The sequence below is a fragment of the Petromyzon marinus genome, chromosome 1 (genome assembly GCF_048934315.1).
Source record: "Petromyzon marinus isolate PM22_M1 ecotype Great Lakes invasive population chromosome 1, UKy_Petmar_22M1.pri1.0, whole genome shotgun sequence".
NCBI lineage: Eukaryota > Metazoa > Chordata > Hyperoartia > Petromyzontiformes > Petromyzontidae > Petromyzon > Petromyzon marinus.
Window position 1 is genome coordinate 29,923,383 of NC_133667.1, and position 25,119 is coordinate 29,948,501.

Sequence of the window (25,119 nt, forward strand, 5' to 3'; positions counted from 1 at the left end):
ATCACCGTGTACTGATCACCGTGTACCAATTTCCATGAACCGATTGCCGGAAATCGATCGCCGTGTAGTGATTACAGTGCGGATCTCCCCTTGCTCACACAAGTATGAGATGGCACTCATCTCCATTGGTAGCCCTGGAGTTTTGTTTGAAATTCCACATTCATATGCCGAGGAACACTGCATGCACACATAGGTTCACATATGCTGCACACCTGCATGCAATGTATAGTACACCGCACAGAATACCTACGGCCCTTTTGCCAATCCACTGCTGGATGAAGGCCTCGCCGTGACATCGTTTGGCCACTCTTGACCACGCTGGTCAGGGTGAAGATGGTTGGGGGGGGGGGGGGGGCTGCTAGGGATGCTCGCCACGGATGTAGCCATGGTCGAGTGTCGAACTCGCGTCGCCAGGTTCATGGTGCAGTGTTGCAGATCGCTCCCCCGCCTCCGTCATATACGCAGTTCGTGTATATCTCTGTGTGCGTTATTGCAGCCTTCGCCCGAAGGACGAGCGAAAGTGATGAACGGTAATTGTTCGACTCAGAGAATGGGAGTGCGCTGAAGGTTAAAGAGAAGCGTGATGTACGGGCGGTGCGCGTCGCAGGTAACGCCGCCCCGTTGCTTTATTTCCGCGGCTGTGCTCCGGTGTTTTTTGAGGTTATGCTGATCCGTTACTCGGCTATCTCACAAGGCGCACCCGTGGTGCGTGAGCACAGCAACAAGGAAGAACAACGACAAAGACCAAAAATATATATATGATAGCGAAAGAGAGCTAGTACCACGCTCCTTAGGGAAATGTTGCGCAACTAACAAGCGAGGTGCGTTCCCGCACGTGGCACAACCCGCAAAAAGGCATCCCGGGCGACGTTCTTGCCGATGGCCCTGAGTGCTCACTAACGGCGTAAACCTCCGGGGTCCTTTTTGATTTAAAGCTTTCGTGACTGCAGGGATTCATATTCTTGGTTCTTTCGGTAAAGTCACCACGTAGAAGGGAAACAATAAAATAATAAAAAATATATAAAACAAAAAAATTCTCACGACGTTTCGACTGCAACACAAAGCAGCAATCATCATCAGGTGTGAAAACCACAGCAAGAACATTTGAAAAACTTTTTTCAAATCATATTGTTTTTTAATTTTTATTAATTTATTGTTTCCCTTCTACGCGACTCGGGGGGGGTCGTGTTTTGCCTTGCCGCAGGTGAGCGTTGTCGTGTCTCTCATCACCATGCTGGCTCCCTCCGCCTTCGAGATCATCGCCACGCTGGAACAATACCACCCGCGCACCACTCTCCGCTTCCAGCTCGCCAGGTGCCAGAACACCCCCCCCCCCCCCACCTCACCTTCATCCCCTCTCGTTATCCGCTACGAAACTATTCCACGGGACTCCCTTCTATTCCCCTCCAACCTCCTGCCTTGTCCATTCTCTCTCCGAAATTAAACTCCTCCTGAGAGCCCATCTCTTCCATTTGGCTTTCCGCGCAGTCCTCCTTCGTTGCATTCCTTCTGCTGCTGCCGTGCCCTCTGTGCTTTTTCCCCGTCTCCTTGCCGTGCTTTGTCTTCCCAGCCCCCGTAACTCGTTGGCACGTGAGCTCTGCAGACGAGGAGACAAATCATGCCCTCCACTGTTCGGCTGCCTGCCTACTTTTGTTTTGTTTTTTTAGATTTTCAAACAGATTCGAAATTGTTTGTGTTCGTGTAATGCTTTGCAAATTAAAGCGATGTAGAAATAACGGATGGTGATAATGATGATGTTAACTTCCTCGCCTGGAATACAGGAGGTCGTGGGTTCGATCCCGACCCTGATGCCTGTATATTGGAGTTCGCATGTTCACCCCGTGGTTGCGTGGATTTTCCTCCGGGTCCCTCGGTTTTTCCCTCCACATTTAGAAACATGCGATTAGAGTCTTTGGCTGCTATACATTTCCACGTGATAATCCACTTCGTTGAGCTATCATTTGTTGGCCAGGTCGCTTCTGAAAAAGAGTTATATAGCTCAGTGGGCCTTACCTGCTAAGGTAAAATAAAAAAAATAGTTTTAGTATAGTTTAGAATTTTTGTTTATTAGTAATGTTAATTAATTCTGCCAGTCTCTGCCGGCAGAGAAGGCAGTCTCGTGGAGACGCTGTCCATGGTGCTAAGCATGTGGTGTGTGTTGTCTCTGGCAGGGTCTTGGTTCTGTACCTGGGCAATCTCTACAGCCTCATCATTGCCCTCCTGGACAAGGTCAACATCATGAGTGCCATGGTGAGATGCCACATTTCACGTGTTCATACACCCGGTGTCCGGTTAGGTCATATTACCGTCGTGTTGTTATTATCATTGGATAGGTTACAAATCACCCCCGTTCCCCCGTCCCCACCGTCTCCGCCACTCCGCAAATCGATCGCGAATTGTCAAGAACCGAAATTAGAATTAAGAATCAAGAATCGGTTTTGTCTTGTTTCAACTGCTTCGTTTTGTATTGTTGCACATTTCTCTGCCCTGTTTGTAAAGTTGTGTTAGCTCCATTAGTTTAAATGTAAAATTAGTGTGTGATTCGCTTCGTACATAATCTACTCTCACGAGTGCGATTCGATGCATGTATCTCGGGCGTAAGCATTGACATTGATTGATTAATTGTTACATAACACAGTCGTTGTATATGCCTGGGTACCACTGGAGCAGAGGTTCAAGTCCTGGACAGGGATTGAGTCAGGCAATAAACGTGATTACAGTACCACTCTTTTTCAGCCAGCCATGGCTGTTCCATGATGAGACTGGCCCCTGCCATTGGAATGTGGAATTTTTATCACGAGTCCAGGCCCACCATTGAAGACGAGCACTCTCTGACATTTGTTTGAGCATGTAAGAACATTTTAAATTTGAACCCCATTGCAGTTGTTTTATTATACATTGTCAAGTCCACTGTTGGATGATGGCTTCCCCAAACCAAGAGGCTCATGGCAATTATGCTACCATCACTCACCGTGCTGGTCAGTGCATATTGGTGAAGGCAGTGAGAATAGAAGTACAGTACAACAATGGATTTTACTGCACAGTCCGCTGCTGCCTATACGAAGTCCCACAGCCTAAAACACCTGTCATCCATGACGGTTGCCCATCCAAGCACTATCCAGGCTGATACCCGCTTAGTTTCACAAGATCCAAAGAGATTGGGCTGATTCTGAATGATAGTAATCAGAGGGCCATCTCCCGTTAGGTAAGTTCTGGTTAAGTGAGACCGACAGAACCGTGATTGTCCTTCAGGTGAACGGCACAGAGAAGAACGCGCCGGACCGGACGGTGCGTCTCGGCGGGGACACTCCCTTCGTCATCCCCTCCCACAACTCCACCACGATCGCCCCGGCGCTGACGTCGTCGTCGTCACCATCATCACCTGGCACGGCAGTCGATCTGGGCCAACTCACTAATTCCACCTTTGACCTCGTCACCACTGCCACGACCGCCGCCACCACCACGGCAGCCGCCACGGTCGCCGCCGCCGCCACCGCCGCCGTAAACCTGACGTCCGCGCTGGTGTCAACCTTCCTTGCCAACCTCACGGCAATCACGACGTCCTCCTCCTTCTCCTCCTCCTCCTCCTCTTCACCCTCGTGGAACAACACGACGCCCGGACCGCACGATAGCGTCGTCGAAGGCCCGCGTGGCGGGACGGAGGCGACGGCGCTGAACTTGACGGTGGTGGCGGCGAGGGTGGTGGCGGCGGTGGTGGACTGGGCCAACCGGACGTCCGCCCTGGCGCTGAGCTCCACCGGGAATAAGCCCGGCTCGAACACGACCACCGAGATGTCGTACTCGTCCAAGTCGTCGGAAAACCAGTGCTGGGAGACCTACGTTGGGCAGGTGATTGTCGCGTGTGTGCGTGCTGTATCTATGTTGAACTTCTTTTGCATCGTTACGAAGTCAAGTGTGCAAATCGGAGGTGCGGGGGAAGGACAACAAACTAAACTCAAAAAGCAGTTCGAAAGAAATTCGTTTTCAATGTAGATTTAAAAGTGCATAGCCCAGCTGGCTACGTAATATCAGAAGAAAGAGCGCTCCAAACGGCCGCAGAAGCGCATTTTAAAAGCGCGCAATGCAGTGCCACTCTTTGTTCAGTGGCAGGCCAAAAGGTGCTGCGTAGAACGTTCGGAGTTTGCGTGATGGTTTATGCTCCTTAACGAGATCAGCAAGGTATTGTGGTTCATTTGTGGCAAGCACTTAGTGTGTAATGAGTGTGACCTTATAATGCATTTGTTCGGCAACTTGAAGCCAATGCAGCTCAGCTAGCGCCGTGGTTACAATATGCCCTTACGAAAGGAATGCCATGGGGCCTTCCTCTCCAAATTCATACCTCGATGTAGCTCATTGCCTGGGCCCCTACAGTCCCTTTGGGCTGCAGTGAAGTTGCACCGCACGCGAATTCAATAGCTGGTGCAGTGATGCAAGTGGACATGGGCGCAGAGCCACATTTTGCACGCTCGTGTGCTCGTTGTTTTAGACGTGACGTGGCCACTGTGTAATTGATCAAAGTAATTAAAAAAGTAGAATTATATCCCTATGCTTCGATCAATGAACGTATGACCAGGTGAGAAGCCTGCTAAGACGAAAAATTTACTTTATCAAGGGAGACCTGGTGGAACAATGGGGAGAGCGAAACAAACCCCCAAACAAAACACATGAACCAGCGCTCTTCATTGCAAGGCCCGCGGGCTTCACTGGCGGCCCTTGGTGGCCTGTAGTGCGGCCCCCTGACATGCGGCCCCCTACAAGACACAACACGTGAACACCACACCCCTTGCAGCGGGCGGTGTGGCGCACCTCAAACTGAAAGTGGCCCCCCTCTGAAAATTAGTGAAGAACATTCACATTAATAAACATCACCATAACAACAAAAATGGGTGTTGTCATTATTCTTATGTTCCCTGCTGAAACCCGTATCACCCCCCCCACCTCCTCGCCCGCCACGGTCCCCTCCAGGAGATGCTCAAGCTGTCGATCATCGACATGATCTTCACGGTGGCCAGCGTGCTGCTCATCGACTTCTTCCGGGGCCTCTTCGTTCGCTTCTGCAGTGACTGTTGGTGCTGGGACCTCGAGAGCAAGTTTGTGAGTTTCTGTCGAGGTTAAAAGAGGCAGCGCCAGGGCGGTGTGTCCGTTACCGCTACGGTCACCTCTCAAAACGCTGGTCAGTGCGGTTTGCTGAATGGATGTATGTTGAACTTCTTTTGGACTATACGTAGCCAACTGTGAATGGTGGGTGGGGGGACATGAACTAGGGAACAGTTTTAGAGATCACTCTCCACTGACTTAGCCATGGCTAGGAATTGAACCTGGGCAGCTGAGATTCAGTGAGCGGTGTTCGAACTACCGCACCAACAGTAAACTATTTCTAAAGTGGATTTCTTTTCAGCACGCCAGTTTTGCACGCACCGCTATTTTAACGATGATTTAAACAAAAAATAATGACAGGTGTGTATTCCTACATTGTTGCTGTGTCGCATGTGAAGGGCCACTGCCTCGGTTGAAATTGTCGAGCGCCTGGCGTTGGGAGAGGCGAATGTGAGCGTGTGCCTCTGCCCTCAGCCCGAGTACGGAGAGTTTAAGATCGCAGAGAACGTCCTCCACCTCGTCTACAACCAGGGCATGATCTGGTGAGTGAGCTCACGGCGGTTAGCGCACTGCACTCAGAGCCCACTCGCCTGAGTTCGAATCCCGTCCACGGTTACCATCAGCGGTGAGTGGCATCCGGTTGTCAGTCGCCGTTGAAAAATATCTTCTCGGCTCAATGAGGCTTACCCAGAATAAACCGATTGACTGATCTGCCGGATAAAGAAAGCAGTTTTTTGCCAGATTGATAGTGCAGTTCTCTAACCACTTTGCCATCACGACGGTAGGGGCTTACTATAACAGGGGGACTTGATGAACGTAGAAATCCCACCCCTAGGGTTTTTGCCAGCTTAATTTTGGTTTAAGCCCTGCCCGTTGACCACACCGTAACCCCCCCCCCCACCCCGCTTCCTGCAGGATGGGCGCCTTCTTCTCTCCCATTCTGCCCACGTTCAATGTGCTCAAGCTCATCGGCCTCATGTACCTGCGCAGCTGGGCCGTGCTCACCTGCAACGTGCCACACCAGCAGGTGTTCCGCGCCTCGCGGTGAGAGAGACCGCCGGCGAATCGCGAGGCTAAGCATGTTGAACTTCTTTCGCGCCGTACGTAACCAACCGCGCTAATCGGACGTGCGGAAGAAGGCGGAACAAACTGAACACAAAAAGCAGTTCTAAAGAAATTCGTTTTCAAATCTAGATTGTCAAGTGCATCGCTCCAGTGGCTTCCTAATATCGGATAACGGTGGTAGTCGCAGAGGTTACGATGATGGAGGTAATGATGATGATGATGGCGCTAAAGGTGGTAGCGATTATGATGACAGCGGCGGTGATGATGATGATGATGATGACGATGGCGGTGACGGTTTCGGTGGTGGCGCACTTGTGAAGCGACGGGATGAATTTCCGTTGAGTACTTTGGGTCGCCTTGCAGCTCCAACAACTTCTACTTGGCCATGCTGCTCTTCATGCTCTTCCTCTGCATGCTGCCCACCATCTTCTCCATCGTCAGATACCGCCCGTCGAGTGGATGCGGCCCCTTCAGGTAACGCTCGCTGCCTCCCTCTCTTATTTCTTGCTGTCGCTCCGTCCGCATAGTCGCTCTGGCGTGTGCAATACAGCCCATGCAGAGCTAATACCAGCAAAGAGGCTTCACGTTGGAACCAATCCACAAAGCCCCATCCGTCTCCGGAACAACTTATATTCGAATTAACTGCGTCTATTCGGGTACAAAGAGATACATTTGAAAAGGCGGGATATATCTGAAATCCCCGACGTCTTTTCGGGCCGTACCGCGCGTTGTTGTTCCGTCATTGACGCCCGACGCTCCGCGCCGCGGGCGCTGCCGGGAGCTTCTTCGGTGAACGTCCTTTGGAACCGAGGACTTGCCCAGCACGCGGAGGGACGAAATGCCGGACGTCGAATCCGAGCGGCCCGGAAAACACGTCGCGGAGACGAACGGCACGACCGCGAAAACCTACTCGGCAGCGGCGGTGCGTGTCGCCAAGCCTAACGAGGAGCGTGTCTAACGGTTCGCTCCCCCCCCCCCCACCACCACCGTCAGCGGCCAGGAAAAGATCTACGACATTGTGTCGGACACAATCAAAACGGAGTTCCCGTCGTGGTTCAACTCGGTGGTGAGCTACGTGACCACGCCCGTGGTGATCCTGCCCGCTCTTCTGCTGCTCTTGTGAGTGTGTCATCACGTGACTATTGTGAGTGTGTCAGCACGTGACTCTTGTGAATGTGTCAGCACGTGACTCTTGTGAGTGTGTCAGCACGTGACTCTTGTGAGTGTGTCAGCGCGTGACTATTGTGAGTGTGTCATCACGTGACTATTGTGAGTGTGTCATCACGTGACTATTGTGAGTGTGTCAGCTCGTGGCTATTGTGAGTGTGTCAGCACGTGCCTCTTGTGAGTGTGTCAGCACGTGACTATTGTGAGTGTGTCAGCACGTGACTCTTGTGAGTGTGTCAGCGCGTGACTCTTGTGAGTGTGTTAGCACGTGACTCTTGTGAGTGTGTCAGCACGTGACCATTGTGATTGTGTCAGCACGTGACTATTGCGAGTGTGTCAGCACGTGACTCTTGTGAGTGTGTCAGCACGTGACTATTGTGAGTGTGTCAGCTCGTGACTATTGTGAGTGTGTCATCACGTGACTCTTGTGAGTGTGTCAGCACGTGACTATTGTGAGTGTGTCAGCTTGTGACTATTGTGAGTGTGTCATCACGTGACTCTTGTGAGTGTGTCAGCACGTGACTATTGTGAGTGTGTCATCACGTGACTATTGTGAGTGTGTCAGCGCGTGACTATTGTGAGTGTGTCATCACGTGACTATTGTGAGTGTGTCATCACGTGACTATTGTGAGTGTGTCAGCTCGTGGCTATTGTGAGTGTGTCAGCACGTGACTCTTGTGAGTGTGTCAGCACGTGACTATTGTGAGTGTGTCAGCACGTGACTCTTGTGAGTGTGTCAGCGCGTGACTCTTGTGAGTGTGTTAGCACGTGACTCTTGTGAGTGTGTCAGCACGTGACCATTGTGAGTGTGTCAGCACGTGACTATTGCGAGTGTGTCACACGTGACTCTTGTGAGTGTGTCAGCACGTGACTATTGTGAGTGTGTCAGCTCGTGACTATTGTGAGTGTGTCATCACGTGACTCTTGTGAGTGTGTCAGCACGTGACTATTGTGAGTGTGTCAGCACGTGACTATTGTGAGTGTGTCAGCACGTGACTTTTGTGAGTGTGTCAGCACGTGACTATTGTGAGTGTGTCAGCTTGTGACTATTGTGAGTGTGTCATCACGTGACTCTTGTGAGTGTGTCAGCACGTGACTATTGTGAGTGTGTCAGCACGTGACTCTTGTGAGTGTGTGAGGTTGTCTCTGCACAGATTGTGTAAAATTGTCTCCTGTGTAATGTTGTGTGTAACGCTGTCTGTTAGGTATTTGTGGTGTAACGATATGGCATATATTAATTACAATTCTTAAGCTCACGAAATGTGTATCAATACTTCAATATTCTTGAAATCATATACACATGCTGTATGTAATGGGTTTCAGTGATTGCTGCGTTCATTAGGGACTGCATTTTTTCCGCAATTTTAAATACGATGGGGTTTTCTTTAATAATTGATTGTTGAATCAAATCGCAAATCCTGAATCATAACGACGGAGGGGGGGGGGGAGTGCCAATTTCTAGGAGCCTCTAGCTTTTATTTAATTACACACGATATGCCGAGACGCTACACATTTTTGCTCAGGCCTGAGCCAGCCTCAAAATTCTAACCTCATCCTCCGATTAGCGCGGCTGGCTACGTACGGCGCTCAAGAAGATCGTACCGTACGCACGTGCAAGACCCCTTGCTGCCCTCTGGTGCGTCAGTGCCACTAGTGGAGAGCAGTTGCCCCCTGCTGTTTCACACTGCACCGCTGTCAAGTTGAACGACGCTTGGGGCACGTAACGCGGGGAAAGCCTCAACTTACCCCTAAGGCTTACCGTATTGTTCTTTCAGGATGGGGACCAGCTTGCAAAAAAAAAACGTGCCAATTCCAGACTTTTTGGCACGCATTTGTGACATTGCCACTGCTCAGTTCGTATGCAGTCAAACTCTGTTTATCCGGGTTAAACCGGGGGTGGTTGGGGGGGGTGCGCCGGTTCCAAGTATCCGGGGTCCCAAATGGGATTCACTCGTTTAGCCAGATGGTGTGACCGCGAATAGTCCTGGATGATGATAAGAAGAAGAAGAAGGAGAGGGAGAAGGAGAAGAAGAAGGAGGAGGAGAAGAAGAAGGAGAAGAAGAATATTTGGATGGCTCTGCCCGCCGGATATTTGAGAACAGTGTTTTTCCGGAACCCAAATAATCTAATTTCGCGGACAATCGGGTCATATATAAACTGAGTTTGTATATATAGACATACATATAGGTTTGAATGAAAAAAAATCACACTTAACATTTTGTGAGCTCAAGAATCGACGTTAACCGATGAATCAATGCCTCGTTCCACCACAATTAACCGTACAACACCCCACACTTTTTTTTAAACGCACGCACCTACTCCCTCTACACGAACGGCAGATTTTAACAGCACTGGCCTGTGTCTGTCCTCCGCGCAGCATGCTGATTTACTACCTGCAGTCCATCGCCAGGTCCCTTAAGGTCACGAACAATGACCTGAGGCTGCAGCTTCAGTATGTAAGTACCTGCAAGGACCACCCCGTAAAAAACCCAAAGACGAAGTCACCGTGCCCACCCTGGCCGTCTCACCCTGGAACCACACAGAGAGAGATGACCCCGTGCTGTGTGACCCACGGGGCAAGAGGCATAGCTATCGAGTGGGCAGGCAGTGCAGCTGCACCAGTCGCCGGGCTACGTTAGATGGAGGCAAATTGGACACGGGGCCTCCATTTCATTCATTGAACCGGGGCATGTGCCAACCACGCTCCTACAACACATTGGCTAACATAGAACCTATAGACCAGCATAGCGCCCAGTGAGGTAGCTATCCAATGTGTAAGCGGTGGAATGGAACTGGGGCCCAGATAGCTGCAGGGGTCCCGAAGCTGAACTATGTGAAGGGAGGTGGGGGGGACAGGGTGCCCCCATTTCGATCCAGATGCCACTTGTCATTGACGGTAGATGTAGCCGGGAGTAAAACTCAGGTTTCTGGGTTCATAGTGTAGAAGGGTAACCACTTCATTACAGCACCAACTCTTATTAGATTAAATCAGTGAATAAGGAACTGTTTTTGCGTTTGCATTATTTTGTTTTTCAGGAGCGTACAGAGGACAAAAAGAAAGTGTTTCAAATGGCAGCAGGTACATTTTCGTTTTATTATTGATGTTCTAATTTGATGAGTATGAATTTTACGAACGTGAATTTCTCTGATCCCGTTGCGATTCCTCCCTGCTCCGTGGATGCAAATGTGACGCATTCCAGACATGGCCAGTTCAAAGTGGTCAGATAGCAATCGTTTTAGAGCCAAAACTAAGCACGATAAATACATGAAACGGCACACAAGGACTGCTTCACAAAATGAGACGCTTGACTAACTACAAAGTTTGTCACCTTAAAAACGTTTCATCACCATCACCCGCGATCAACAACACTGCTGGGTGAAGGCCTCCCCGAGTTGCCACCATCGCACACCATCTCGTGATGCTATAACCCATACAGCTCTTTCGCACAACCTGGTCTCATCGCTCCGTCATCTGCACGGCGGCCGTGGCCTCGAACGCGTGCCCTCCTTTCGTCTGCCACTCCACCGTCAGCCTCGACCATCGCGTGCCCACCCATCAGAGCGTTTGCTTCCCAGGGCGAGGCGACGCACGGCCACCTCACGCTGTGGCGGGCGGCTGACCTTGCCCCTTGTGCCGGCAGCGCGACTACAGGAGGGCGGCGAGCGCTCCTCCCCGACCCACGAGTCCCAGAGCCGCGGCTCGTCCGCCCCGTCCTCGCCGACGCAGGAGATGCTCTTCATCCCCTCCGCGGAGTCCACCCCGGACATGCCGCGCTCGCACGGCCACCCGGCGCCCGTGACGGGGGTCGCGGCGCCGCGGCCCGCGGGCCCCGCCGCCGGAAACGGAGGGTCGGCTGCGGCGGCGGCGGCGGGCGCCGCGGCGGCGGCGGCGGCGGCGGCCGGCGTCGCCGCCGCAGCCGCCGGGGGTGGCGGAGGAGGCGGCGGAGGCGGCGGCGGCGCGTCCGCGGGCGCCCGTCGCGGAGACTCGACGCCCGAGCTGGCGGCGCGCCCTCGCGGGGGGCACGGGCAGGCGCTCGCGAGAACGCCCGCGGGCAGGAGGCGGGCGGTGGTGGGGTTCCGGCGGGAGGACTCGATATCGGAGGCGGCGGCCGCGGTGGCGGCGAGCGCCGGTGGCGGCGTGAGGCCGAAAGCCGTTGCCCCGATGTCGCGGGGAGCGCACCTCGCGAAGGCCAGCCACTCCACGCCCGAGATGGCGAGATGTAGGACGAGCGAAGGCATGCGCACACGCACGCACACACATGCGCACACCTAGCTGAGTGAGCACCTATTGATGAACTTTAACCATGCAGTGTTTACAGAATGAATGCGTTGTGAATAGCTCTACTTTCCTCTATAACATTGTGTAACTCCTTCCTATGGCTTAAAAAATATTACATTATTGGCATATTTTTTTTTATAGTAACCATCAGAAGTTTATATTTTAGATTTTACAGGTTTTAAGAGCTTGTGAATGTTATGACCAAAGGCCACATTTATATTTTAGATTTGAAAATGAGCTTGGTAGTTCATATATTATTTGTATGGCATCGACAAAGTTCTGGAAACTCTAATTAATATATATCGGACCACGTTGCTTCGATTTAAACACAGCCGTCAAACAAAAGCATGGGAACATTGTCAAGGGACGTTCGTTTACACACACACACAAGATATGACTCTTAATGCACTCTCTGCAAATCACGTGTGACACGTGACACATGCAAGATCTCCATCTTACTTTGAATAAACACTATGTGCACATCCACTGGTGGAAATGGGACGGAACGCGGTGGTGGCAGTGAAAATTTGATCCCGACTGCGTTCTAGAAGGAAGCAAGGATTCATCTTCATTTATTATTTATTTGACTCACAGACAGACCCCCTAGACTAACAGAGAGACACACAGACACGCTCAAAGACCCACGCACGAAGCGAAGGTCCTCCTCCTCCTCAGATCTAGTGGGGGTTGGAGGTGAATCATTAATGAGTTCCCCCTGGTTATTTCTTCCCATTTCCAGCCCTGTACACATCACATGGAACACACACACAAGATCACAATCTTAAACTGTAATCAGCGTTCTCTACGTCACGTGTTGTGCAATCATCAGGGCGCGTGCACCTTTTAACCACTTCATATGCATTTGGCCAGAAGTGAATTGGTGAACCTGGAAACTCACGTCATGGGGAGTCGCGAGGACTGGAGTTTGAAAACATAAATATGTAAAGCCCGTTTGTCAATCATTTCATTTCAGTTCAGTTTCATTTATTCGGTAAAGCCCTGTGAGCCATTCGGCTCTTTAATCGGGTGCAACCGCAACAAAACAAAAAAACTAAAACATGAACAAGAAAACATCTTAAAGTGACTATGTGTGACTGTGCAAATAGAGAATCCAGGAAAAAACAGCAAAATATTCCTGAAAAGCACCGTACACCAAACGCTCTGTGCAAAAATCCCAGTGGGATGCAAGTAAAACAACAACAACAACAACCACAATACAACTTAGATTAAGGCCATCAGTCTAACTCCGTACTACAACAAACAAACATGGCCAAACCAAAAAAAGTTTTCCACTGCTGGATGAGGACTTCCCCAAAACCATGTAGGTCATAGTGGTTATTTGACCATACTTCACCTGGCTGGTCAGTGTGGGGTGGTGAAGACAGGAAGAACAGACATCAGAGCACAGAATGTAGCACAGTCCTGCTACCACCTAGAAAAACAAGGCACGAATCACGTCACCCATATGTATGTATAGTGTTGAACTTCTTTCACACCGTAAGTAGCCAGCCGTGCTCATCAGAGGTGCGGGGTAAGGAAACAAACCGAACGCAAAAAGCAGTTCTCAAGAAATTAGTTTTCAATGTAGATTTAAAAGTGCATAGCTCCAGTGGCTTCTGAATATCAGAAGGAAGAGCGTTCCAGACGGACGCAGAAGCACATTTCAAAGCCCCCAATACAGTGACTCTCTTTGTTCGAAGGTCACCTACTGTCCAGGCTCAGACCTGCTTAACTTCTGAAATCATTGGGAAGGTCTTGAGCCACAAATAAGCCCTAAAACTTTGAGAAACCCTGCCCTAGAGTTCTGCGCTGTTTGTCTGCCACCTGAGAAACTCTCTGCCCTTGAGTTCCACGCTGATTGTCTGTCCCGTGCAGCGCACGCAGTGGAGAGCGTGAGGCCACGGCCACCCAGGTCCCACGCGCACGCGGTTCCGCACCCAGAGCGTCCGCTCGAGGCCAGGAGGCCGCAGGTGGTGACGCGAGAGCCCGGTCGACGCCCCGGAGCCTTCTTCAGGTGCTGACGAGACAGGGCCCTGCGGCCGCAGCCGTGGAGACGCAGACGGGATGGCTTGTGGGCATCGCGTTGTCACAGTTTCTCCTGTCCCTGGTCCAGTCGCATAGCGATTGTCGTGTGTGCCAGTGGCAGAGCTTAATTAATCGTAACATGTTTTCTGTACGTTAAATTTATTTCGCACCGTACGAAGCCAACCGTGCTAATTGGAGGTGCGGGATCACTGCACTGCAAGGCCCATCGGCTTACAAACCACGAATGAAATACTTCCAAAGACACACGCATGTTGAAGAGTGTCACGCAATCCATGCGTACGCGTGATATTTCTCCAAACTTGTTTCACTGATAATCAACCCGTGCTGTGCAGGCCACCACCTGCGGGCATGGAGTGGCTCGGTCCGGGCCCCGCCGGGTACTTGATGCGCATGCCGGGCGGCATGTACGTGTCCGAGCGACACGGTGACCCCTACCTGCAGGAGACCGAGCTCCTGCTGCCCATCAGCCGCAAGGCACAGAGGATTCTGGGATACTACCCGGGCGAGCCAGTGCAGAGGGGAGTCCGGTGAGTGGCACTCGTTTTGGTCTCGCTATGTGCTGACGGGGACGGAAAAAACTAAACTTGTCTCACCGGAGTCGTAGACTTTGAAAGGGAGCTAGTATTCCACGATGTTTGATTCACATTTGAGACGCTTTAAAGATGCGGGAAATCATTGTTATGTTCATAAAAGGAATTATTGGGAATAGCATGTCAACCAAATTGAACTGTAGTTCATAACATACCACAGTGTCAGACATACTCAGACCAACTGACTTTTTACTCACACAAGGATATGACGTTGGTCCATCCACATTTCTAAACACAATTTGGACATTTGTTAAGAGCGTGGCAGTGGACTTTAAAGCCATAATTAAAAGGTTCACCTCTGACCTGAGATCGAGAAATCAGATGAGCTCACAACACATTAGTAAAGATGGAAAGCAATGTTGTCTTTTCCCACCAAATTTTACCTCTGGTGTGCTATTGACGTCACATCACGAAAACAACGAATCCGTCGGGATGTGACGTGCGGTGCGTAGGTACGCCTCGCCCAGAACCCGCGTCGTGCCACGCCTGCTGCCCCCGCACCTGGAGGCCAAGTGCTACCGCTCACGCCACGGCCCCCCGCCGGGCGCCGTGCATGCCGCGTCTCCTCGTGAGAAGCGGCGCCGCTCCACCCGCGACTTCCACGGCGCGGAGGAGCGGCCTCCGTCTCGTGACCACCACCACCATCACCACCACCACCACCAGCAGCACCAGCAGCAGCAGCAGCCGCATTACTACCAGCAGCCATCACAGCAGCAGCAGCAGCAGCACAGGCACCGTCGCCGCATGGAAAGCATGCGCGCCGCACGCTTCTACATCGGCGAGGGAAACCGCTCGCGCTACTCGGACGAGGAGGAGGAGTACGAGGACGAGGGGAACCCCCGAGCGGGGATGTCGCGCGTGCAGACGCGGGTCTTCACGGCGGAGACGCACCGCGCTCCCGAGGGCGATCTCCTCCTGCCGGACCCCGATGACCTCCGCTGGCCCTCGCCACCACCGCCACCGGCATCCCCGCCACATCCGCTGCCTCCGCCGCCAGCGCAACCGCAGCAACAACCGCTGCAGCAGCAGCAGGGGCCACCACAGCAGCACCAGCAGCAGCAGCAGCAGGCGGAATCGGGACGCCGGTCTCACACCTCGGCGTCAAGCCGCGAGTCTTCACGGGGGCAGCGCCAGGGCGGGGACGCTAGGTCGCTGCCACCGCCGACGGCCCCGGCCGCGCTTACCGCCGCTCACCCGTCCGAGTCGGACATGTCCAACGCATCGAGCAGCGACCAGCAGCACAGCGGGGGCACGGACCAGTACCTGCACATCCACCCGCACCCAGAGCGGCGGTCGCACGCGGCCGCGCATGCCTCCGACGCCGCGAAGAGGGCGCGGCCGAGGGTCAGCGGCGGCGGGGAGGAGGAGGCCGAGCGGGCCTCCGTGAAGACGTCCAGCGGCGGACGCTCCGACAAGGGCCAGAGGAGGGCCGGGCCAAGTGTGGAGGAGACTGCGGGAGCGGGGAAGAAGGCGACGGACTTGGTCTGCTCGAACGTGTGAGCGGTGGAGAGATGCTGCGATGCCGATCTTGCTTGTATGAATGTTGAACTTCTTTCGTACCATATGTAGCCAACCAATCGGAGGTGCGGGGGAAGGACAACAAACTAAACAAAAAAAGCAGTTCTAAAGAAATTAGTTTTCAATCTAGCTTTTATAAAAGACCTCCGCACACAATATCGAAAGTGGGATTTGTTTGACCATGCTTCACTATGTTAGTCAGTGCAGGTTGGTGAAGGGGGGCGCCCAGAACTGGTTCCGATTTCACTCGCCGCTGATGTTAGCCATGATAAAATGAATGGGTGCACGATCAATATTAATCTAAAAGACAAAACTGCCGCAAAGTGCACGTGGAAATACATCACGATATATTAAAACCACCACTACCACCGGTAATTGGGCATTAGTTATTTAATATGCCAATGCATTCCAGAAAATGTATTTTCGATACTTTTTAGAAATGGTGAATGATTAACATGATTTGTTCAAAATAGTCTAAGTTTGGAGAATGTGCACGTAAATATAGCAATAGCAATGTTTGGAGCCCATACTGGATCATCGCTCAACCACCATACGTTTTGCTAAACTTTATGCAACTGCCAAAGTTGTGACCCAACGCGTCTGTCTACTGTATGTCCCGTCACGACCGATTTCTGAATAAAGCAATCATTGCACTGTTCTATGCATTGCGTTTGTGTTTTACAAAAAAAGTGTCATTCCCAACGATTGGCAATGAGCAGTCTTCAGCACACGGGGCTGATCATAATTGTATTGCGATCGAAATGTCGTAGTTTTTTGTTATTTTGTTATTTTCTTTGAACCTACGTGACTTTACCGAAAGACCCAAAGAATATGAATAGGATTACAGCAATCGGAATTATACGGTAATTGAAGGAAAATTGCAATTGATTTACGAATGCCACGATCACAGCTATAACGGTATCTTCCTAACCTTTTAAGCTCAACACTGGCTAAAGCAGCATTCTTCACTCGTTTTCAGAGGGGCGGGGGGGGGGGAGGCCACTTTCGCCGACAAGACATCATCGGCGTGTGATGGTCGCCACACATTTAAAACCATTGGGGTTTGGCAGCAGCACGATGATGATGGTGAGGTGTCCACATGTTGTGTCTTGTCGGGAAGCCGCACGCCAGGGGGCCGCACTAAAAGCCACCAGGGGCCGCCAGTGGAGCCCGCGGGCCTTGCAATGAAGAACACCGGGCTGCAGGACCTAGGACAAAACTGCTGCAAGGCAATGTCTGGCACCCAGAGTCATTTAATACCCCGAGTTATTTGTAGCATTTTTGGGCTGTAATATTCCCGCAGTATTTCATAATGTATGCAATATTTAGTTTCCCATTTGTGGATGTGTAGTGGGTTCTACGGAGACACACACTAGACCTTGGAGGCAACACGTTTATTATAACACCCCAACAGGGAAACTGCATAAAAGTACACTTGGTTAGCTAGACTACAACGGGGTAACTATATAACGCGGTCAGTCAGTAACATACTGCCTGACCCACGAAGCCGAGCGTAAAGACTGAAGGTTGAAAAGACGTAGCACCGACGGGTTCCATTCCAGCAGACAGCCCGGATCGGCTCTCGGGACTTTCCTTTCATGCCTCTGAGCGTGGCCTGGCTCCGCCCTCGGCCACGCCCCCTTCTAGATCCTACGAGAAGGCTCTGGGCCATACATCACATGTCCCTCAAGCCCCCTTCGGGCCCCCTCGCTACCCTGTCCCGGTCACGTGCCATCTCGGGTTCACCCAGACTGTCGCGTCCCCACTTGCCCTCCCTCTGACCGTCACCCGAACGATGCCCCCCAGGGCCCGCTTCCATGCCATATCTAATCTGGTGCCAGAGAGAGGCTCAAGACGCACAGTTCCACTCTTGTGACAGCAGCTGGCGCTAAACGCCATAGTGACTCCATTAACGTCACTACATATGTAATAACTAGAAACTGTGTGAAAGTATGTTGTTAGTAATTATTTGATTGATGTTTAATTGGCTGATTTCTAATGACCCTTTCTTCTCAACGGGTGATCATGAACACCGCGAGTGAATACGTTGTATTGAGAATGCAGGGAGACATGTCATCCATCATCAGCAATGGTCAATCCACTGCTGGATGAAGACATTTGTGTGTGTATATATACACAGTACTATAATATATTCATTCCAGAGGAGAGTGCTCGCACGTGCAATGAGATTGGTGGGAGACAGCTAGAGGTTTTTTTTTTAATAAATTGTTTGCTTTCTCTACAAATGTTCATATTAATTTAGCATGGTTATGGTCAGTGCCGAATTGAACTAATGCGGGTCCTGTAGCACGTGCTGTTATAAAGGGGCCTTAAATAAATACACATAAATATGAAAACACACATTTTTTTATTTGCATAATAAAGTAATTGTAGTTTTTCATTTGCTATACAGCCATATAATACGACAAATCGCTAACCTTAAACACCCGGTCGTTCATAAAAGTTGAAGGCGGTATAGTACTATAGTAATAGAGCAAGTGCGGAATCACTGAACCGGAATCGATAGCTTGAAAGCGTTTATCGCGGGGCCCTTGAAAGCGCGGGGCCCGTAGGATGTGTCGCTACTTTTGCTGCGAGGATAATCCGGCGCTGATCGTTCTGGTTTCTAGAGATCGATCACCAATGTAGCTGCAATTGGCAGCCTCTGGCACTAATCGCGTTGACCACGCCCACCGGCGATATCCCCGCCCCCACAAGAACCGCACAACGCGCTCCACCAACAACAAACAAAAATACATCTCCACGCAAAAAAATAATCCGCACGCTAAAATTCAAACGAGCATCACGCGAACGCGGCTATTTCACATCACGCACACCGCGCAATTTGGCTCAATCGCTCAAATCACACCTAAAACACGCTCGCTGCGGAGATTTTATTCTTATTATTTAGTCGTGGGTGGAGGCGGAGAGGGGAGGGGGGTGTGTGGCGCGGTGACGCGGTCGCGCGGAGGAGGATGGAGGCGTGACGCGGCGCCCCCGCGCGCTACTTGCGGCCTCTTCCTCCGCTACCGCCGTCAGGAGTCGCTGAGGCCGCGGAGCCGCGCTAAGGAGAATTATGGTAACGTGGCGCTTCTCGCGCGGGGGAACGTCTTATTCGGTCCCACTAGAAGCACGGGCGGCGGCTTTTACCATGAACGCCAGTCGGTGTATCTGTGAATCCGTGCTTTGAGGGGGGAGGTTGTTTTTTTTTATGTGGTGGTGGTGGGCCCAGCGCGAGCTGTGGAGCCTGGGCCCGGCTCAGGCGAGGACACGTGGGCCGCGAGCGGCTCCTAAGCGGAGTTAAGATTGTTTTTAACTGCGTTTGTAACTTGTGTTTCAAATTGGTAAAGAGTTGGGGCTGCGTAGTCCGGAAAAGTATAGTTTTTTTGTTAATGATGGACTGGTTTTCTGCGCCTCCAAGCATAGATGGGCTGTGGGGCCCTTCGTAACAATGTGGAATTTCCGTCACAACGGCCTTAGACTGAGTTGAGCAATGGGTTAAGGGAGGCATTTTCCCCACTGCGACTTTACCTTTTTATTGTCGTACCCTTAAAAGTGGCGATTTTTTTGTTGCTTTTATGTATCATGCCACTGCTGTTGGTAGACCAGACTGCGCAATGACGCGTTGCCGTGATGTTATAGTAAAGCATTAATGTGGAAGCCCACAGGCCAATCGATGAAATGTCGCGGGTATCATGTTTACTCGGACCTTTTAGACAAAGGAGAGGCCAGGTTGTTGTTAATCGAGTCGGGCATGCGAGATTAGCCTAGGCTAGGCCTAACATCAACACGAGAATCGGACTTTCGATATGCACTCGCTTAAGCGTAGAAACTGATCATCCACGTCGCCTATATGCAAAGTGTTCAGATCAGGGCGAAACACCAGTACAAGGGGGAAGGTTATTGTATTTGTCAATCTTATTTGCAAAATTAGTCCAGTAATTAAACTGAGCTGAAATAAGAGCTCTCGGCTCAACCTACGCCTTGGTCTAGGTAAAATGTACTGAAATGGACCTCGCTCAAAATTCATAACCAAAATTCCAGCCCCATGCCACGAATCTAGCCCAGCCTCTTTGTTTGGACTGTTTCAATTTGGCCTCGTTGAGAGTAAAACGCCACGGTCTTGCTGTGATTCATAATGGCTAAGTACACGCGACTTTGTAGACACGTGCTGTTTATTTTACCACACAAAGAAATGCATTTGTAGGTTAACATCACAAATGCATATCAATACATGAAATGTTCAAAAGCGCTCATTTTAAGTGCGTTATCTTGTTGGTTTTTTTTACAGGCGTGCGCACGTCCACTTATAAGCATATACTCTGAGAAGGGGGAAAGCTCTGGCAAGAATGTGGTCATGCCGGCCGTGTTCAGGGCGCCCATCCGCCCGGACATCGTGAACTTCGTGCACACGAACTTACGCAAAAACAGCCGGCAGCCCTACGCCGTCAGCGTGAATGCAGGTACGGTGAGCTCCGGGACCGCACTGACCCCCCAAACCCAACCACTCGGCAGTCTTCACGGTTTTACGTCTTCTCTCTCGGCCGCCAATAGTCGACGTTGTCCGTGGGAATGTGAGATCACACGTGGTGGATTAATGAGCAACCACGGTGGACTTACACAAGCCGGAAAATCACGAATAATTGATGTAGCTTGTGGTCATAAAAACTCTGGTTTTAATGTAGTCTCTGCCTCTTACCTTTATCTAGGGATATTAAATAGCCTTCAAAGTTAAAAAGTAAATCATTCTAATTTGCACTATTTTGAGAGTGCAGTGCCATTCGCTGGTCTATTAAAATGGGTATAATTATTGCCTTAAGTAAACATGCTCTAGTTACATTTACTGTTTAGCCATTGCTGACGAAACTTTAAACAAAATGCACCTAATATATCATCCGTAACATAACGGTCATTAGGCTCGGAAGTGTATCCTAGGCATCAATGTGACGAGATTGCTCATTCGCTGTTGTTATTGCACAAGTGCCAATGTGAAACAACGCCTTAATGGAATGGCAGTGAAACGCAAAACGCTTATAACCATCGTCGTGCGTTGTCCCTTGCAGGTCACCAGACCAGCGCCGAGTCGTGGGGTACTGGCCGGGCTGTGGCGCGTATCCCCCGTGTGAGGGGTGGCGGCACGCACCGCTCCGGGCAGGGTGCCTTCGGAAACGTATCCTTTCTCACGTCTTGTCCTGGGATGGTGGGGTGACGCTGGAGCAGAGCGTCGGAATTCTACGAGTGCCGTGATGCTGTAATTTGCGACTTAATGTGCGTCTGGTGGCGGTAGCCTAACCGTCGTGAAGCCGAACGCACACGGATGCTGAAAACAAACCACTGAGCGAGGCGCTTGGCAGCGGTTTGTGCGGGTCGTGTTTTGGTTCGTGCGTAAAAATGAATCCTTGACAGCTCGTCCATGTAGATGTGCCGAGGAGGTCGCATGTTCGCGCCAACCAAGACGTGGCGTCGCTGGCACCGGCGGGTGAACGTGACCCAGAAGCGATATGCCATATGCTCCGCTCTGGCCGCCACTGCTCTCCCTGCGCTTGTCATGTCCAAGGGTGAGCACAAGGGAGATTCTTTTTCACGTGACAAAAATGTTAAAGTGGAATTAAATCTTAATGCGTGGTGTTTGGAGATATGATGAGCCTCCCACTTTGGTCTGTGTTGCTGATGCACCCTGATAATAGTTAAGTCCTGATTCTCCAAATGTTCACCTTAAAGGGCTGTATTTTGAAGGTTATATTTCTATAAGACTGTTTGCATATTTAGTTGTTACAGCTGCTGAATGCATCTGTGGATGCCACGGTGTGTCCCCCACCAGGCCATCGCATCGAGGAGATCCCCGAGGTGCCACTGGTAGTCGAGGACAAGGTCGAGGGCTACAAGAAGACTAAGGAGGCCGTGCTGCTGCTCAAGAAGCTCAAGGCCTGGAACGACGTCAAGAAGGTTTGTTCAAAGCGCCTGGCGAGATGGTTTTTAGATCCCCTTGTTATACAGGCCATGTCACATGCTCAAATGTACTCGTGAAAACAGTACACGTGTACTGCACAGTTACGCTATTGAAAGCGTGCGTTTGCTTTGTAGGTGTACGCCTCCAAGCGCCTGCGTGCAGGCAAGGGCAAGATGAGGAACCGTCGTCGCATCCAGCGCCGCGGGCCCTGCATCATCTACAACGAAGACAACGGCCTCACCCGCGCCTTCCGCAACATCCCAGGTTCCTTGCTGCCTGGGTTATGGTCGTCCAGCGTTGGTCTCTAGCGTATTTGTATGTGTTACCGTGTGGTGTTCTGACTTCAATGCCGAACAATATGGGGTACAACGTGAAAACAATGGAAAGATGTTCTGAGTACCCTGTCCCATTAGCCAGTGTCCCCTCATATAGGCAGCAGTAGAGTAATAATTGTCAAGATATGAATTAGCATCGTGAGTTAAGTGTACTTTTTTTTCTCCACGTGCAGGCATCACACTTCTCTCAGTGAAGAAGCTGAACCTTCTGCGCTTGGCGCCTGGTGGGCACGTGGGCCGATTCTGCATCTGGACCGAGAGTGCGTTCAGCAAACTGGACGACATCTACGGCACCTGGCGCAAACCCTCCAAGGAAAAGTCCAACTACAAGTAAGCTGCTGTCTTAACACTGGGATGTTGAAGGGATAGTGTCTTACTAGAAACAGTACGTATGTTGAACTTCTTTTGTACCGTACTCGGCCAACTGTGCTAATCTGAGGTGAATAAGTATGTGTCTGTGTGCGTGTCATTGTACGGAACTTAACTATGCAGATCTAAGTTGCCGGTGGATTTATCTCTTTTTTTTGCAGCCTACCCATGAACAAGATGACCAACTCTGATCTCAGTCGTATCCTCAAGAGTGAAGAGATCCACAAAGTGCTCAGACCACCAAAGTAAGTGTTTCGTTTGCAGAATTAACTGATATTTCCTTTAAGGTTCCCCACAAGCAGGTTAATTAAGTTTAAAGTTAAGAATTGCACGACAATATGTGTTTTCTAATCGCTGTACGTTCTTTATCAAATTGTATATTTTTTAACAAAATTGCTTGTTTTGGTTGCCTGATCGCTGTCTTTTACAGCAAAAAGATTGTGCGTCGTGTGCTGAAGAAGAACCCACTTAAGAATCTCCGAGTGATGATCAAGCTCAACCCGTACGCCAAGACGGCTCGCCGGAACGCTCTCCTCGCAGAGGAGCGCCATGTAAGTCTTGAGGACATGCGTGACCTGCAGATCGCATCCTGAAACCACAAAACGAATGTCCCCCTTATTCATGCAGTTGATTGTCATGGGTGTGTAATTGTGCTGATCTGACTCTTAGAATGATGATATGATGTTACATATTTATGTAATGAAGTCAAATTTTCGTTCAGGTTTATTTCTTGCCGTTAGCTAAATATTTAAACTGGTGCTGGTAGTAGTGGGCAGGTGCGTTTTTGTAACCTACGTTGACATTGAACACGGATTTGTTTTTCTCCGACAACAGAAGAACAAGGAGGCTGTTGCTGTTGGCAAGGCTGCCGCTGCTGTTAGCAAGGCTGCCAAACAGGCCAAAGCGGATGCCAAGAAAGACAAGAAACCCGCAAAAGAGCCAGCCGTCAAGAAGCCATTCGACAAGAAGGCAGCCGCAAAGAAGGCCGCAGCAAAGAAAGCAGCCAAGACTACCGCATAACTGGCCCTGATTGGAGCCACCCATGCAGACTTGCTGTGCCGGCCTTGTTCCTAACACCTGGTTCGTTCAAATAAAAGGCAATGAATGACAATGGCTCTTGCATCGTGTTGTCCCTTCGCTTCAATTCAGCGCAAGTTTTCGCAAAAAATGGGATTGTTTTTAAACTGTATTGTAATCAATATGTTACTTAAGTGTTTATTTAAATTGTGACCATGCAGATGGCAGATTTAGTCTAAATCCATGAGCTCAGGTTTTCCGAAACTAGTCCTCGTTACCCACCACCTACATTTTTCCGCGTTTACCAATTTACTCCCCATTAAGATGCAAATTAACTGGTGGCTCAAGGATTGGAGTTTGGAGAAACTGTATAAACTTGCATGTTTGTATTTGCATCGACTACAGTATACACATTACATAGTTGCTGCTTTGGTGAGCTGTACATTAAATTAATAGTTTTTTTTAAATACTACCTCGATAAAGGAAGATTTTATCGGTAAAAAATTTGGAATGCCAGTTTCCCAAAACATGGGATTTTATTGCAGTGACTTTCAAATTTCTCTGTTCTTTCGGTAAAGTCGCGTAGAAAGAAATTAAATAATAGAATACAACGTTTCGATTGCAACACAAGCAGTCATTAGAACTAACTTTGAGAGACAAGACATACACGGAGACAGACAAGCAGAGAGAACAGAGACAACGGACAGTCTCTGTGTTGTGTCTACGTGTGTGTCTCCGTGTCTGTGTTTTCTCTCAAATTTAGTTCTACCGAATGACTGCTGGTGTTGCATTCGGAACGTATTTTATATATTTTCTTTCTACGTGACTTTACCGAAAGAACCAAAGAGTAATTCCTGCAGTCACGAAAGCTTCAAATCAAATGTTACTGGTAAATACATTATACCCATTTGCTACCTTATTAAATTCACCCTGACCAGAATAATGCACTTTTGTCCACGGTTGGAGAATTGACTTTAGACCTTTGCAAACGAGTTTTGTGAAAATTGTTTTAGAATTTGTGTTGAGCTTTTGATTGCATTTCATTGGTGGCCCCATATCAATGAGCGTTTCGAATCTCGCGTTCCTATCGGGGATTAATAGAATAACCACTCGTGTACCAACTTGACTGGATCTTGTTGTTCAGGGAAAGGATCGGTCCTGAAATGGTTGAACACGAGCCAAACTCCTACGACATTTGAAATGACGTATGATGGATATCCACGTTAATTGCCAAGATAATTTTCATTCAGCTGAGAACACATTTAGGTGAAATTTTCCCCGCTGGATGGTAAAAGCCCTTTCCGAGCTTGGTTAATGTATAAACAGCAATGTCTACGAATTAATGGAAGAAGGCTCCTTTATCCGTTAGAAACTATCCAGTTCCTGCATATAGCATACGTGATGGCCAATGGGAGGGTGTTGTGTTGGCACGATAGAATTGTCAATGTGGTACAGCGAGGTTTGGTCAGAAGACTCCTTTTTTGTTATAGCTCTCAGCTATTATAAATATTATAATATAATAGCTGAGAGCTGAGTCAACGTTGTGAGTCCAAGTGACTTCAAAGTAGCAGTGGGTGGTCCGTCTCCTTTGGAGGCCCAGAGCAAAAGCGGGAATTCCACATTCCCATGAAAATATATCTTGACTGACGCAGTAGAGCGGTACGCACGGGAGGTATATGAAGGGTG

The 25,119-nt window shown here is 50.1% G+C and overlaps 2 protein-coding genes and 1 non-coding gene across 3 annotated transcripts in view; all 3 read left to right on the forward strand.

Annotated features, from left to right (window-relative positions):
• TMC3 (transmembrane channel like 3) overlaps positions 1–16,420 on the forward strand; it is a 36,060-nt gene extending 19,640 nt beyond the window's left edge. Inside the window, exons 11-25 of the mRNA XM_076067839.1 lie at positions 1,205–1,314; positions 2,172–2,250; positions 3,253–3,849; positions 4,966–5,094; positions 5,572–5,639; positions 6,013–6,141; positions 6,526–6,636; positions 7,156–7,281; positions 9,707–9,785; positions 10,366–10,408; positions 10,971–11,197; positions 11,261–11,564; positions 13,484–13,622; positions 13,987–14,181; positions 14,697–16,420. Coding sequence (XP_075923954.1) covers positions 1,205–1,314; positions 2,172–2,250; positions 3,253–3,849; positions 4,966–5,094; positions 5,572–5,639; positions 6,013–6,141; positions 6,526–6,636; positions 7,156–7,281; positions 9,707–9,785; positions 10,366–10,408; positions 10,971–11,197; positions 11,261–11,564; positions 13,484–13,622; positions 13,987–14,181; positions 14,697–15,744 — 3,384 coding nt within the window. The 3' untranslated portion in view covers positions 15,745–16,420. The remainder of the gene's footprint in view (positions 1–1,204; positions 1,315–2,171; positions 2,251–3,252; positions 3,850–4,965; positions 5,095–5,571; positions 5,640–6,012; positions 6,142–6,525; positions 6,637–7,155; positions 7,282–9,706; positions 9,786–10,365; positions 10,409–10,970; positions 11,198–11,260; positions 11,565–13,483; positions 13,623–13,986; positions 14,182–14,696) is intronic.
• Positions 16,421–18,685: 2,265 nt separating this feature from the next.
• Positions 18,686–23,527, forward strand: RPL4 (ribosomal protein L4). Its single transcript, XM_032948406.2, has 10 exons — positions 18,686–18,841; positions 20,054–20,225; positions 20,826–20,932; positions 21,182–21,320; positions 21,584–21,708; positions 21,847–21,976; positions 22,221–22,377; positions 22,578–22,661; positions 22,847–22,967; positions 23,251–23,527. Exons 1-10 carry the CDS (start codon positions 18,839–18,841, stop codon positions 23,434–23,436), a joined length of 1,224 nt encoding a protein of 407 aa, XP_032804297.2. The 5' UTR covers positions 18,686–18,838; the 3' UTR covers positions 23,437–23,527.
• LOC116943934 (small nucleolar RNA SNORD16) lies at positions 21,002–21,103 on the forward strand. Its single transcript, XR_004403019.2, has one exon. It is a non-coding gene; the product is annotated as a small nucleolar RNA SNORD16 (small nucleolar RNA).
• Positions 23,528–25,119: the final 1,592 nt, after the last annotated feature.

Bases quoted from the DNA above. Each gene is read 5' to 3' on its own strand.
- RPL4 (XM_032948406.2), top strand. The intron at 21,709-21,846 runs GTTTGTTCAAAG...TTTGCTTTGTAG, and splicing joins CCTGGAACGACGTCAAGAAG to GTGTACGCCTCCAAGCGCCT. The intron at 21,977-22,220 runs GTTCCTTGCTGC...CTCCACGTGCAG, and splicing joins CGCCTTCCGCAACATCCCAG to GCATCACACTTCTCTCAGTG.